General features: G+C 38.3%; 1 protein-coding gene and 2 long non-coding RNA genes across 4 annotated transcripts; 1 reads left to right on the top strand and 2 right to left on the bottom strand.

The window, feature by feature from the left end:
• Positions 1–1,882: 1,882 nt before the first annotated feature.
• LOC138029084 (phosphatidylinositol-glycan-specific phospholipase D-like) lies at positions 1,883–15,521 on the top strand. The gene is made up of 11 exons (XM_068876767.1): positions 1,883–2,269; positions 3,071–3,294; positions 3,659–3,858; positions 5,032–5,479; positions 6,331–6,605; positions 7,473–7,857; positions 9,625–9,851; positions 10,813–11,082; positions 12,268–12,368; positions 13,146–13,172; positions 14,091–15,521. The coding sequence occupies exons 1-11, from the start codon at positions 1,922–1,924 to the stop codon at positions 14,244–14,246; spliced, it is 2,661 nt and encodes an 886-aa protein (XP_068732868.1). The 5' UTR covers positions 1,883–1,921; the 3' UTR covers positions 14,247–15,521.
• On the bottom strand, positions 6,420–12,257 carry LOC138029085 (uncharacterized). The gene is made up of 5 exons (XR_011127806.1): positions 11,813–12,257; positions 11,633–11,729; positions 9,108–9,178; positions 7,006–7,034; positions 6,420–6,556 (listed from the first exon to the last, which is right to left on the bottom strand). It is a non-coding gene; the product is annotated as an uncharacterized lncRNA (long non-coding RNA).
• On the bottom strand, positions 12,303–14,084 carry LOC138029086 (uncharacterized). 2 transcript variants are annotated; one of them, XR_011127807.1, is made up of 3 exons: positions 13,830–14,084; positions 13,198–13,240; positions 12,303–12,439 (listed from the first exon to the last, which is right to left on the bottom strand). It is a non-coding gene; the product is annotated as an uncharacterized lncRNA (long non-coding RNA). The 2 variants fall into 2 exon arrangements; XR_011127808.1 differs by having other exon boundaries at positions 12,371–12,509.
• Positions 15,522–15,644: the final 123 nt, after the last annotated feature.

A 15,644-nucleotide genomic window follows, 5' to 3' on the forward strand; every position in this document is an offset into this window, starting at 1 on the left:
ATCCTACTGGGTCATCCCGAATTCCAAGCATTCATTACGTCACATGGTCCCGCGGAAAATTTGGAAAAAAAACCAATTATTTCGAAATTATTGGTAAATTACACAAAAGTAGTAGTTTATTTTTTGCAGTCTAATTACCCCCAGGTTACAGATTATTGTGATTGAAATATTGAGGTAATAGAGATTTTGGTGAAAAAATTGTTGGTTGGGGGAAAAGCTCCAAATCGCAATTTTGGGGTTTACTCCACAACCAATCCTGTAGGAGAATCGGAAGAACAAAGTCACGTTTTGCTTGTTTGAAAACAACGACGGAAATGGGGTCTTAGTATCACATAACTCATTTTGCCACACAAATAGTGAACCAAAGGCGTTCGATACTTTTTGTAGGTCCAAAGGGCAATATGCAGAGCAAAGGGCAAAATTGACCGAATTTAACGAAAGGAAAAAAAGGAACTTTATTGTCTAGTCGTTCTAGCACTGGAGCACTAATTGGTGACACTGTAAACTGAAATTAACAATTAACACAAATCAAGTCGAATCAAATGTTGGTTTTTGAGGAGAGGGGAAAACCGGAGTACCCGGAGAAAAACCTCGCGGTGCAGAGTAGAGAAGCAACAAACTCAACCCACATATGACGCCGAATCTGGGAATCGAAACCGGGCCACATTGGTTGGAGGCGAGTGCTCTCACCACTATACCATGCCTGCACCTCAAAACACGAGTCACAAAAAAAGCGTCTTTAGACCAATAAAATCAAACATTTCTAATCATATTACGAAACTCTATCAAATAGTTTCAGTTACACTTAACATAAAAGGAAAAAACCGTCGGGAACTACAAAACTATGATGTTTCCTGAACAGAAAACGAAAACAAAAAGTTCTAAACAACTCTGTGTTTGTTTTTCTTGCCTTGCAATTAAAGAACTTGAATGTTTGTTTATGTCTTGATTTGGGTTCGTCAATTTTCTTCAACGATAAAACAATTAAACTGTAACTATTTTAAAACCTAAACTTCAAGGTAAAGTTGAATGCGTTACCGCTATTAACAAATCCCGCCAAAGGTCAAAGGCAATTAATCCTGGCGGAAACTGCATTGTACCGAACACCTTGACAACTGGACCACGCTGATCTGAAAACTGTTTGAGTATATTTCTGCAAGTTGACTTCATGACAAGAAAAACTCAAAAACCACTCAAAATGGGAATGACATATCCCCTGATTTTTTTCACCCGCCTTCCCAGCCCCCAATAAAATTTTCTTCGGTAGTCTCAAACGCGAGTTGCTTAGCAACGGGCGAAATCGGAGTTCCGGTCTCTTGAACTACAAGAAGCCTTCCTCCCATTCCTCAAACTACCAATAGTTAGTATTTCCAGTTTGACAAGTATCACATTGTAGTTTGTCTATGAAGAACGTGGATAAGTGGGACAGTTCTCCGCGAGGTCTTGTAGCTGTAGCTCAATGGACAGACCATCCAAACGGTGTTACGGCGTTCGCATCCTGCGCGGGGCTATGATTTTCAGTTATCCTAACAAAACGACTAAGAAAAGCATCTTGTTTAGGAGGGGAAACAAGGGATGAGGGCTGAGAGGGTGAATCTAAACGTCTTGTATCCCACCCCCTTCCCTCGTCTTAACTCGCTGAAATAGACTTTTGGTGTGCAAAAACAACCACACGAAGAGCATTTTTTTGAATAACATTATTAGGAGATTATTAAAAGTGATATAATCCTAAGTAAGCAAAGTTATGCCCTGATTTTCTTGATTCAAACCGAAGTTTTTCGGGTTCTCGCGCGAGAGATCCGCGCGAGAACTGGCTAGGGATGTGAAAGGACGGGTATAGGACTTGAGGAACGGTACATTATAGGGTATCATATATAAACTACCTACCAAAATATTAGTTCCTTATGTATCACTTATCAAAATGGCGACGTCTCCAAGCAGTCCGCGTAACTTTTTCTTTTCTTTTCCCTTTTACCTGCTCTGCTTACTTCCTGTGCAAGTGTTATCCTGTGGAATGAGCACGCATATAGACATTGGCCATCAAGCTATCAACTGGTTCAAGGATGCAAGGAATAATACAGATTATAGGGAGATAATCCTTAAAAACCAAGATGCATTCATCGCTGGAAATCCATACCCTGATGCCATGTATTCCAGCCTTTGCTATTCTGGAAGATTTCATTCCATTTCTGAAGACACGCACTGGGCTCCGTTCCTCAATGCCACTGTGAATTATATAAGGAAAAAATATCCGAAGCCCTGGGACCAGGTTTGTTGTGTGATCCTGAGCTTCATTTTGGTCATGTTTTATTTTATCTACATGCCCTCCTTTTAATGATGGCCAGTTTTTGCACTGAGATGTGCGATTGCAGAAAACCACCTTGCATCTCATTTGAACCTCATTTAAAGGCAAAAGAACACATTATATCATGCCTCGTTACTTCAAAAACTGAATTAATCACAATCCTGTATTAATCACAATCCCTCACTTCACACGGTTTTTGCAACCAGGTGCTCAGATTCTTTACAACAGAAGCAGAAAAAAGTTTCAGCCCTTCAAACAAACAAAAACTGAGGGGTGAGGATTTTGGCCAACCTTAATCCTGCTTTCCATATGATTGTCCCAATCACCTGAACATTGAAACAACTGGGGCAATCAGGATGATTATATGGAAACCGTGACTACCCAGATGATTGCTAAAGACCTGGAGGACTGAGACAACCTCAGCAGAAATGAGTTCTCTCCGGATGATCGGGGTCATCTCAGTCGCCTGGGTTGTTAGCGATCTTTTGGGTAGTGTTTCCATGTAATTGTCCCGATCACCCCAGTCGTTTCAAATAATGTTCAGGCAATTGGGACGATCCAGATGATCATATGAAAACCAGGCTTTAGAGACGGTGCAGAATGAGGAAGCAATATGGGATGACCCCTTTAACTGCTCATGCTTTTTGTAAATACAAATTTTTCCACTTACAGCAAACTTAGTTCACCATTTTGCAATCGACAGTAATTGAATGAGTACCTTCTGGTAGAAACTGTTATTTTAAGCAGAATTACTTTACTTCACAGGAGACAGAAAAGCTGGTGGCCTTTACCTTGGGTTTTGTGTCGCATCAAGTTGCAGATGTAACCTGGCACAGTCTTGGGATCACGCAAGGATTCTTGACCACTATGGGAGATGTCAATTTCTTTGGCTCGTTTTCAGCTGCACATCCAGTTGGTGACGTTGGCGGTGATATGGTAGCTTCATTTGAAGGTGACACAAGTCAGTTACCCTCAGGGCTCAAAGAATGGTAAGTTTTACATGACAATAAAAGTGATTTTCACACTTACCTGGACAATTTTAGCAATAGACCACTTTTGATATATTAAAATTCAGCTTGATAGTGAGGCTTAGAGGGCACAGACAATAGAAATGAATAAACAAGTTCATTCCATTTCCTTTGTTTGTGTCCTCTAGGTCTCACTGCCAAGCTGAATTTTAACCCATTGACTCCTTGTATTTTAGTCTGTCTAATGCCAACAGGCAGTGTAGTTATATCTCTTTTGGTGTTGTGATATGTATGGGCTCTTGTGTTTTGAGTGTGTGAGTGAAGACAGTCTAATTAATAACATCTAATTCCTTTGGATGTTCGAAATTTATCATTTATCTTTCAGGTATCTACCATCAAGAGATCTTGAAGAGATATATCTGGAATATTATGGAGAAAAGAAAATTACAAGGGAAGAAATAGAAATCTGTTCAGCCACTGTACTACTGGCATGGATTGGGGAACAAACCGCTGGTGCAAAGCTGGTTGCAGAGTTTTCAACGCAGTCGCCATTTTTGGTGGAGGATTTTCACACATATTTCCAGGGTATGAAGAATTTAGGACCAAAATCAGCTTATTTTATAGGAGTAAAACTGAGACCAATCAGACTGTCATTTACTCATTCATTGGAATGACAAATAATTAAATGACTTTTCAATCCTGCTATGGTTTCGCAAAATACTCAGTTGCTTCACATGGCTTGACCCTCTTGATTTCATGTTAATGTTAAAAATCTGTTAACTGCACAGACACTTAAAGACAAAATCAAATTTTAAATTTGACTTCCTTGACTGCATTTTTTTTCATGCTCTCAGCAAACGTGCAGGGATAATAATTATTGACAACTAAAAACCAAAACCACAACATTACCATGCTTGCCACAGTAGGAAGAGCAACTGCTACATGTATATTATGGATACTCTGGTGTTAATGGCCTCACCCCCGAGTATTTGTGCAGTAAGTTCAACAAATGCTCGGAGGTACATGATCGTCAGACAGCTTGGCATTCCCATGTTCAAATCTGCTGATGGTCAAGGGTCCTTCATATACAGATTTACAATGATTTGAGCTGAAAGATATATGAATCTTCATTCCCCAATTTTGAAAAGACTCTCAAGCAGCACCTCATGTTTTTAAGCTGATGATATACTTTGTCTAGGCTTAGATTATTCATTGTATTATTTTTGTAATTATAGCGCTAATGTTGTTTTAGCTAATTGATATTTTAATGAAGTTAAATGCAGTTTAACTGAGTTAACAATTAGGAGCGACTGCAGTCAATTGTTGTCAGTTGTCTTGTTATAATTTTGCACTTGCTTTTGTTTCCTTGTGCTTTACGTTGTACAGGAACATTTTGCGTGGAGCATTCAGTGGTTTTTTCCCTCTCTTCCCCCCTCTACTCTCCACTGTTTATCAGTGTGACGGGTGCCTGTTTTCTCGCGGGCGTGGGGGCTCATGGCTGGTTTGTTGGGTTTTTCCAGCCATCGGTGCAATCTCCATTTTGGAGCTGGCTGGCAATAGTGGAGGCTCCAGGATGTCTCAGGCACCCAACCTGCACTTCGCAACACAGTTGTTACATTAATAATTAATTTACCATTCATTGTGAATGCCAGTTGCAAATCCCCTTGGAGACTGCCATTGATGCAGACGTAGAGTGACATAACACGACTTAACTTACTTGAGTTGACATATTAATATTTTTTATTGTTGTATTTTCAGGTGGTGTTGCAGATATGGCTGGTTGGTCTGTTATTTTGTGGCATAGAACTATTGATATGTTAGAACATGGAACAGGAACATGCACCATTCCCAAGAGTCCATTGTTTATCAACTGCAACAAGACTGACCGCTTTGTTACGCAGCTGAAAGAAGCACAGCTGAAAGAAAATCTGAAGAATCCTGGCACTGTACTGTTACGACCAGGTGTTCACAAGAAGGTGAACTTGTCAGATATTAATATTAGGCAGTCTGAAAGAGGAAGTTACTTCTCATTTTCAAAGTCTTTCAAGTCAAAGATCAAGAAAGACGTCAAGGGAATGTCAAAAAGTTGCTTTGAATGTCAGAAGTCACATCCTCGAGTTACAGTGCACGAGAATAAAGCTGATGAGGGGATGACCACAACATTTGTTCAATATTCATCTTCAGTGCCTTATGCAAGAGCAGGATGGTTAGTAGTTGTTTATCTTAGTTTGAACAGCTTTCGGTTATAAAAAATGAAACTAAGGGAGACAGGGCCATCTTGATTGGCAAGATTGATATTTAAAGGAATGCATAAGGTTAACCTTTAAGAGGGTGGATCTTGGAGGGGAATTGCGTAGCTAAAAAAAAGTTTTGGAGGGAGAGAGACTTATGAGCTCTACAGTCATATCATTGTTTCCCAACAGCTGTGCAGTCTATCACATGTTGCATTAATGACCTCACAAAGCAACTGAATGAAATTTTTCCCATTACCGGTAAGTCCAAGTTTGAATAGGTGGATTTTGACTACCGGTAAGTTTGTTTGTTTTTAGTTTAGTGGATCCTGTGATGAATTTTGGTTGTCTTGGTCAGCTAGATTATGGGAAGGGTTATTTGGTAGATTTGGGGAAGGATAGATTTTTCAAATAGGTTAAGGATATTAATTTGCAATAGGATTGTATGAAGAAAAGATATTTTACTAGAAGAAAGAATAATATTATAGTATTGTGGTTCATCTTAAAAACAGAGGCTAGTTTAAATACAGTTTTTGATACTTTTATCATAGTGCAATGAACACTCAGAATTCGTGTTGTGCTTGTGTTCACCAGAACGTGTATTTTCATAACTTTTAACACTTCAGTATATGCTACAGTTTTGTAAACACCCATCTTGCTTGTCAATTTCATTGCCATTTCAAAGTGTGGACAATAAAGTGCCTTATGATAATTATTTGAATCAGAGCAGAAGGAGTTCTTGAAATGCCAGCAAACTCCTTCAAAGTGACAATGGGTTATTCCTTGAACAAAGTAGTTAAAAACAGTGTAGAATTTTCTCTCTTAGGTCGTTGGTGTATGGCAATTTCAGTGGTACAAGTTTATCTCTGGTGGTTGGAGCTCCAGGCTATGGCATCCCTGGAAACAGCCAAAACGGTCGTATTTACCTTGTGACAAGCAATACACAAAGTGGATTACCAGACAAAGACTTGAACTTGGATTCCAATGCCGACATGATCATCGATGGAACTGTGGAGAATGGTAGGTTTGGGACGGCATTAGCTGTGGTGGATCTAAACAGAGATGGCATAGATGACCTCGCTGTTAGTGCTCCTTCAACAGGTTTGAAAATTTCATTTTCTTTGCTTCGTGAAGCAATGAATGGGGGGATCTCCTTAAGAAAATGCTGGCAAAATGATTGAAAACCACCTACCAGTATTATTGTTGCAATTGTAAGTTTAATTTTTGCCACCACCAAGATTTTGTAGGGACACGCAGGGCTGTCAATAACTTTTCAATTAGGTGGGGAAACTAGGAAATTAGGTGGGGAAAACAGCCACTATGAGTGTTTACTCTATTTGTCACTCTGAAGTAAGCGGGTATGAAACACCCTGGAGGGGGGGGGGGGGAACTCCAGCCTCTTGCCCTTAATAACAACTCTGGACATATGAATGTGGTACAACTGCCAATAAAACGTGAATCAATGAATCCAATCCCTTGTTCAAAGCAGAAATTTTCATACCTCTCTCTTTTGGTGCCCCTTAGCTTGCGCTGTAATGAAAAATGTTAAACAAGTTGTCTCAAGTTTTCGTATTTGGTTTGCACTGGCTGTGCAGGTGCATCTTTATTTTCAGAATCCAACTCCAATTTGAAGTGAACTCAATGGAAAAAAACTTGGTTTTCCCTCTTAATTTGATCACTGTTCCTACCTATGAGGCAAGTAACAAGTTGGGCTGGTTGGAAAAATTTAAATACATGAATTTGCAGCTTCCACTATTGTCCGCCTTAAAGTCCTTTCCATGGTTTTACCATGGTTTTTTTTTTGGGGGGGGGAGGGAGGGGGAGTTCTGGAGCAATGCTACAGTCACACCTCTGAGCATCCTACTGATGATCTGCTACCACATTCACATTGTGGCACTGGCAAATTCATAGTGAGTAGCTGTCTAAATTGGTAACACTATATGGTACATCTGAAGTTACTTTTCACAGGTGCCAATGCCCTTCAGTATTTGGGAACAGTGTATGTATTTTATGGCTTAAAACAGAAAGAACTTAGCTTGCAACCAAGTTTGACAATTCATGGCAATGAGAGGTATTACAATCTCGGTACATCTCTTCTGGGGACCGATGTGGATAGTGATGGCTTTAAGGACCTCATTATAGGGTCCCCTTATGCACCTGAGGGGGGTCCTCAAAGGGGATCAGTGGCTGTGTTTTTGGCCAAAACAAAGAGGAAGCCAGGGGCAGAGATTACTGTTCATGAGGCTGATTGGTTACATGTTGGTGAGCAGAATTACAGCTGGTTTGGTTCTTCATTGACTGTGGCTAAAATAACTGGACAGCAGTTTCTGCTTGTTGGTGCACCAACCTTTAGGTAATGAAGATAACAGTGCTGAACACAAAGTCTTTTTTCCTTCCAGTGGTAATAAGGAAGGCAGACCATTGGGGCCTTGGCCTTTGGTTGAGTTAACTGTTGTTGTTTTTGTTGTTATTATATTTTATGTTGTCTGTTAACTTTTTTGCATGATGCCACGGAAATTGCAGTCAAAATACACTGGAAGTAGCCCTTACCATTAAGGGCGAAAAAAGGTCTCAGAAAATGGAGAATCTCTCGAAGGGTTGCTGAATTTCCAGTGTTAAATGCAGAACAGAAAATCAGGAGTATCTTTTTCAGTACTCCCTACTTTCTTCTCATCAGATTTTCACAAAATTGACTGTTCCATTCGCTACTTTCCCATTCTTGTAATGCAACATGTTTTTTTTTTTTTTTTTTTTTTTTTGGGGGGGGGGGGTGCAATGTGGTGAACTGAATATCCGTTGTTTTAATGCAAATCCCACCCCCCCTCCCCCCCCAAGAGAAAAAGAAAAAAAAAAGAAAAAAAAAACTACTTACATGATGGGATAGGTGAAAAGTGAAAAAAGCGAATTTTAAAGCACCTGTAATATTTTTTATTCCAAATAGTTCAGTCACATGCAAAAGAAATGTCCCTTTGCCACCTGTTTTGGCCTATTGGTATAAATTGAGTTGTACTGGGAAAGCTTACAGTATATCTGGCAATAATGATACATGTATTATTGTTTTGGGAAATCACATGTTGAGCAGCAACGATGTTGACAATAAGATGAACACCAGAAAACAATATATTTAATGAACAAAACATTGGCTCATGGTACATTTTGCGCAGAATAAAAGCTTTCAATTTTTTTTCTCCAAACATCTGTACCATTCACACTAATTTTATTTCTGGAAAATGGGTCCACTATTCATACATGAAACAACATGAAGTAATTGTGAAACGGTTGGAACAAAGCAAAGTTATATTTTACAGTGCGATGCACCTTACTGTGGCCACCTAACAAAGTTTTTTACAAAACGTCCACCAATCAGGATGTGTGAATTTGATTGACGGTCATGCTTCCTTGCAAAGTTTGCACAGTTGTAAGTTGAACACTGTTACAAGGGTTGTTGAGTTGACGTATTTACACGTAATTTCAAATGTGAAAGTTTGTTGGGTGGTCATGGTAATGCATGTTGCACTGTAAGATTTTTTTAATAGTAATTGTTGTTGTTCTTGCTTGCCCACAATGAGCATTCTTATTCTTATTAAAAATATAAATACATACAGTGTGTACCAGTCCAATAACAAGGGATTAAGTGTTCATTTCTTTCCATTACTCCCAAAGAAAGGGTAAATCTGTAAATAAAGTAAATGACAATATAAAAAACACTAGGATTTCAAAATTAAAAATTCATTTTGTTGGCGGGTCTAAAACACAAGTTGCATTCCACAGGTCAGTGTACATATCACTGTGCTACTGACAAATAAACAACACCAATAGTTTCTTGTAGCCCTAATCACCATACAAAAATGTCGTTTCAGGTCTCACTTAGCTTAGTTGTTCATCACTGGAGCAGGGACTTCTAGTCTTGACGTGTGGAACATGACCTGTGTTTTAGACCTACCTTAATTTTTTACATGTTCAAATTACCATGGTTGGGTTGCTTGTGGTTATTTGCAGACCATTTCTATTCCAACCCTGTAATTAACAGACTCCAAACTCAACCCTTATAATTACATACAGAGTATTGCCAAATTGTCATAATTATTAAGCCCTTGTTTTTATGTTTCTTTGTGCGTAGATTATGTGCCTATAAGAACTGTAGTTACTCCAAGGATGACATACAGAGTGTTGGCAAAGTTTACGTGTTCCAGATTTTCCCATTGAAATCACTTCAGCCATTAGCAACTATAACAGGGACTGAGACATTCATGAAACTTGGCACAGCCCTTGCAGTAGGGAATCCTTATAATGCAGATAAAGAAAATGCAAATGACATAATGCTTGCTGTTTCTGCCGCAACACAGAGTAAGAGATAAGTGATGTGGGCTGTGCAATGGAGCACTGAGATTTTGGGCCATATTTATAGCTTAAAACTGACGTTTTGTGTTTTTTTTCACATGTTAACCCATTGACTCCTGGGAGAGATACTTAACAGATTTTACTCTGTCTAACGCCAGATGATTTTACTTGTCAACCAACTAGGGGTATCGTAGAGTGCCGGAGTGGTCACTGGGTTATTGATGGTCAACCTCCATTTTGAAATACCTCTTCTAGAAACATGACATTTTGCAACTTATTTATCAGACCATTTGATTATTTCTCATCCATACATGGACATAGCCTTCTGGTTTGCCTTATGCCAGCTGGGGGATTCTTAAAAGTGTAATGTTTATTCATATTTCAATTTTTTTCTCCAAACATCTGTACCATTCACACTAATTTTATTTCTGGAAAATGGGTCCACACTTCATATACAAAACAACTTGAAGTAATTGTGAAACGGTTGGAACAAAGCAAAGTTATAATTATTTTACAGTGCGACGCGCCTTACCGTGGCCACTCAAGAGTAGTCAATTAAGTTTATTAAAAGAAATTATAACAGTAATAGCAAAAAACCAGAAACCCATAAGGGTTGAAACGTGTAACGCGCTTTCACAGCTTCCGAATATTCAGTGCGAACTGATTGGTTGAATGTTTCAGTGCTAAGTACCATATTTGGAAACCCCTCGCTCTTGTTGTTCCAAATATGGTACTTAGCAAATTGAATATTCAGAAGCTTGTTTCCCAGCACACAAGGGGCCGTTACACGTTTCAACCCTTATGGGTTTCTGAAAAAACTTAGTCCAAAATCTGATCAACGGACAAGTTTTTTTTAAACTTAAACAGTGCAAGTCCTGTGTTGCAAGAATCCTTCTTTGCTTGTGTCCACATGTATTCAAGAAGCAAAAATCATGATTATGTTCTTTTAATTTAATTGCTTTTGCAGGCATTGAAGGTAGTATGTTGCACTATGAACTACCCATTGATTTTGACCAAGCAGGCGCTGTCTACATCATAAATCTGACAACAGTTCTACGGCTTGGAAAAGATGTGACACTGACAGACATCAAATACAATGCAGTCTTTGAGGGTGATCGTAGTTTTGCTAGATATGGTTGGAGCTTAAGTTTGACAGACATTAACCAAGATGGCATAAAAGATTTGCTATTTTCTGCGCCATTTAGAACTAATGACCTTACAGAAGAGATACACGGAGGTAAGTATAGAAATTTTCAAAACTTTTACTTAACTCAGCAAGAAGTTGATAGATACAGGTGAATTGAAGGACTGCATTCATGACCATTAAGACTTATTTGTTAGTGATCAAATACAGGTCAAGTTTCAAGCAAAAAACTGACAAATCCAAAATTTTTGCAAGGTTGCAGACTGCTCCGAACGTCAACAGGTTTAAAAACTTATTATATTCTCAATAAAATAAAATATTGTGTTTCTGATTGGTCATCAATGCCGAATGCATGAACAGGTTATAGAGTGCAATACAGAAGTTGCTATGGAAACAAAGCGAAGGAGTATATAAATAAAAAAAAATTCGGGTGAACTTGCCCTTGCATTTTGTGATTTACGGTCACTTGTGATGTTTTGAAAGTTCTCAAATTACACTCGCCTTTGGCACATGCAAATGGGAGCAATTTTGAGAACTTTTGACACATCACTCATACCCATAAATTATGAAATGCACAAGCAAGTTCATACGATGTCCTCTACATAATGACTTCATTTGATGTATACAACCTTGTCAGGCTAACCTGCACAGCAGCAATTTGATTGCGAGGGGTTCTCCCTTCATCTGTTTGTTCCCTCTCCCTCATCTTCTCGTTTGTCCTTGATACAGGTTTCATGTGGCTATGAAATTTTTGTTCATATAAAAATCAATGAACATGAATTCAATCCTGCAATAGGCAGGCTAAAAACAACACAATAATTACCAAATAGGAATCCAAGAGGCTCAGGTGAACACGGCATGACTATTCCAGGGGTGGGGGGTAATGGGTTAAATAGCTGAAACAACCCAAACCTTTACAAATATACTAACCTTAAACCTAAACATTAAAGCATAGTGTTGAAGCCTAAGGTTAGCATTTTTGTAAAGGTTTGGGTTGTTTCAGCTATTTTACCTTCACCACCTACCTCCCACCCCCGGAACAGTCATGCCAGGTGAACACGTCTTCAATTCTTTGGATGGTGCCTGAGAGAAAAGTATGAGATGTGGAGTTCTACCAAACTTTTCCACTCATTGTCAGAAATCAGTTTTTCATCAGCTGCTACCCAAAGATATTAACACAGTCACTTTCATGCTACGTACAACACATCCTGGTCCATGATGGTAAAGGATGAGATGACAATTCTTTGTTTTAAATTTCTGTTGCTTTGTTTTTCTCAGCTGAGGAAGGTGGACTTTTCATCTTCTATGGCGGAGATTCTTTTCCTTCTGGTAATGCCACAAGAAACTGTTTGGAAGTTGACCCTTGTCCGGAAGAAAAGGTGAACTCAAAATAACCAAGGATTGTCTTGCAATCATCACCATAAAACTTGAATAGGAGTACTGATGCATACTATTTTAAAGAAAAGACATGTCTTGATACACTTTGTTGACTTCTGTTTTGATCAGTTCACCAACTGTCCCTGCAAAATTATTGATTAGTGACAATATATAGACCTTATTCATAAATGGCAGTCAATTTATAATTCTTTTGTCCAAGTGCAAGTTAGCCTACCAAGACTCTATACCATACAGTGAATTCAAAAGAATTCTTGCTCTAAAATGAAGCTTGGTAGGCTAATTTGCACATTAACAAAGGAATAATAAAACAGCTGCCATTTATGAATAAGGTCTATAACTGACCAAAAGTTGACTTCAAAGTTCCCATGATTTACTCAAGGGAAGGCACAATAAGCCCTGCTTTGTATGCAAAAGCCTATGAAAAGCCTATTATTTTCGTTACGGTGATGATCGTAAAGTAATATGGGAAAGCCGGTGTGTGAATCATGAAGTAAAAGAGTGTTAAAAACATGAGCAGGCTATCCTAATGGTCGTTCACAGCTTGCCATTTTATATTTATTAAGATGACTTCAAACATTTTGACAGGTATTTACAAAACAATACATCTGTCAAAAGTGTATGTATCAACTTGATCTTAAATAGCATATACCAAGGTTTCCTGTGCGACCTGAATACAGATCTTAGATTGACTTTATCAAAAATTGGGTACGATCATAATGATTTTTAGTAGATAACGTATTGTTTTAATGCATTTACAGGCATCCATGATGGTGAAATCATTTCAGGTACGTCTCTCACATTTATACCTACCTTGATCTATGACCCAAATTCTTCTTTCCCCACATGAGCAACTCTTGAAAAAAAAAAAAAAAACTAGTAAACAGTTCATGATAATTGCAACAAGTGCACCACTTGACAACCCTGTCCGACAAATTAAAAAATGTAGATCACTCTTGTGTGACAGCTGTCGATCTGTATCATATCCAGACCTTTGAAATGATTTCTACTTGTTGCCTGCCCTCACAAAGATGTATTGAAGACCATGATTACATATCTAGGCTAGGGTAATAGCAAGAGCACTTGCCTCCGATTAATGTGTCTTAGGTTTGATTTCTAGACTCGTCACATTTGGGCTTAGCTTGTCTATTCTTGACCCTACTCTGAGGGTTTTTCCCTAGGTACTCCAGATATTCTCTCTCCTTCAGCAAAAACCAGTATACAGCCCTGGGTGGGCTTTGCATTATGAAGGGGCAGGCATGCTTGTCGAAAATTTTTAAATAAACCCCTGAAGGACACCAATCGGGGCTGTAAGAGAGACCATAATTATTTAAAACAGTAAATTTACATTTTTACATTCCTTCGCTTGCTACCCTAAACAAGACCTTCACGGATGGCGTTTTGCCCAGAACACCTCAATTGAGACCAAGATCCAAAATTCACACCTGTCAGTGGGATAACATGCATCTCCGCCCCTTTCATGTGCGAGTTTCGTTGGGGCATACAGCCTACCAGCATCTTTGCCTCAAGGTCATGCCTAGGCGGTATAGCAGCTACCAGGGGTGTCTCTGTGATCTTTTTGCTTCAACCTTGCAAAACATCCTTTGTCATTGCTGTAGTTTGCCTTAGTGACGAGCTGCATATACGGCTACCATCATCATCATCACTGTCAGTGAAAGGTTTTAAAGAGTTTTGTTTTATTTTAGGAGCGGTCACGCCTTGGATCAACATTTGTCAGTCTCCCTGCACCAAATCCTACCACAAATAAACTAGTCATTTCATCTCCACGCAGTTCTTCTGAGGCATTTCATGCAGGATCTGTTCATGTGATTCACCTCTCAAAGAACAGGGGAAAACTTTGATTTCCAAGACAAAAGACTTTTGCAAGAAAATTGATTGGGACTATAATACATTCTCATGACTGAGTCACGATCAGTTTCAATGTAAAATAATAATTATTGAGAAGAAAGCTTTCAAAAAGATATTCACCATAACATACATTCAAAAAATTACAACACAACATTAATAATATATTATACATAATTTATACCAAGTCATGTTTATCGTCAGTCACACATTGAAAAAAATTTGTATAGATCTATATAAGAAAACATACTTCTCTCATTGGCAGTCATCAACCCAGTATTACAGTATCCAATAAAGTCAATGAAACTAACAATGTAATGTTATATCAGTCATAGTTTGTAGCTACTCTTGTTTGGAATTGAAAGTACATGTTACTTTATTAATTAACAAAGCTACAGTGAGCAGGATTGATGTGCTTTGCCTCCAAACAAAGCCATTGATGGTACTGCCTGTTGGTAGTGATAATGTTAGAATTATCCCAACCTATTGTACAGTTGGTCAAGCAAGCATGTTCTCACAAAACAGAATATTCCTTTTTGCAAAGAAAAACCACTTTCTGCTGCTCCTTTAAATGTGTACCAAACCGGCATCTTTGTTTGGAGGCTTGGCACATTAATTCCGCTCACGCTCCTTCGAACTGTGACGACTGAAACATACCTATATCTCATTAGTGTCAAAAATCGCTAATTAGCCTCTCTATGAAAGAACTCATCTGGTGGTTTCTCTTCACCCCTGGTGAAGACAAAGACAACTACTAAGGAACAAATGTTGGGTCTCTGAACTGTAACGTTGTTAAGTTACTTTCAGTTGCAAAATTGAGTAGCTACAAACTGTGACTGATTGTACACCTGGTTGTCATGTAGACTTTTACTTGTCTTAAATGTCATCATCTTTTAATATGAAATTTTTGATGAACATTTTTTCTACAATCAAAGGAAGAGAAATATTTTATTTTTATGCAAGTTTTGAACCAGATTTTCTTCACTAACGAACACTCCCAGTTCCTTAATTATTACCCTGTTTAAAAATATATGTATTTTTATAAAATGCAATAAATGTTTAAGTGAAGTCATTGTATTCCATATACTAGGTAACTGTATTTCTATAATAGCTGTTGTGTGTGTTTAGTTATATATTTATCTTTTTGTACTATGTAAGCATGCTGTGTCTTTTTTGTCTTTTATTTTGTATGTTAACGTAAGAAATTCTTTAATAAAAATATACTAAATTATAAAAAATAAATAAAATAAATGTTTAAGTCGTCTATCTCATTTGAGTTTCTGCTTTTCAAATCACTCTGGCTTGACACTTGCATTGTGATAAAAGCAGTGAGTGTAAGGTCATGGCAAAATAAGGATACACTGCTGTAGAAGCTCCCTTTGGATTGCTCAGAA

Source organism: Montipora capricornis, chromosome 13 (assembly GCF_036669925.1).
Source record: "Montipora capricornis isolate CH-2021 chromosome 13, ASM3666992v2, whole genome shotgun sequence".
NCBI classification, from domain to species: domain Eukaryota; kingdom Metazoa; phylum Cnidaria; class Anthozoa; order Scleractinia; family Acroporidae; genus Montipora; species Montipora capricornis.

What these genes read in the sequence shown, in the direction of transcription:
- LOC138029084 (XM_068876767.1), top strand. Translation starts at nt 1,922, where the DNA reads ATGGCGACGTCTCCAAGCAGTCCGCGTAACTTTTTCTTTTCTTTTCCC. An exon ending in CCCTCAGGGCTCAAAGAATG is followed by an intron (nt 3,295 to 3,658) that starts GTAAGTTTTACA and finishes TTTATCTTTCAG; the next exon opens with GTATCTACCATCAAGAGATC. An exon ending in CCTTATGCAAGAGCAGGATG is followed by an intron (nt 5,480 to 6,330) that starts GTTAGTAGTTGT and finishes TTTCTCTCTTAG; the next exon opens with GTCGTTGGTGTATGGCAATT.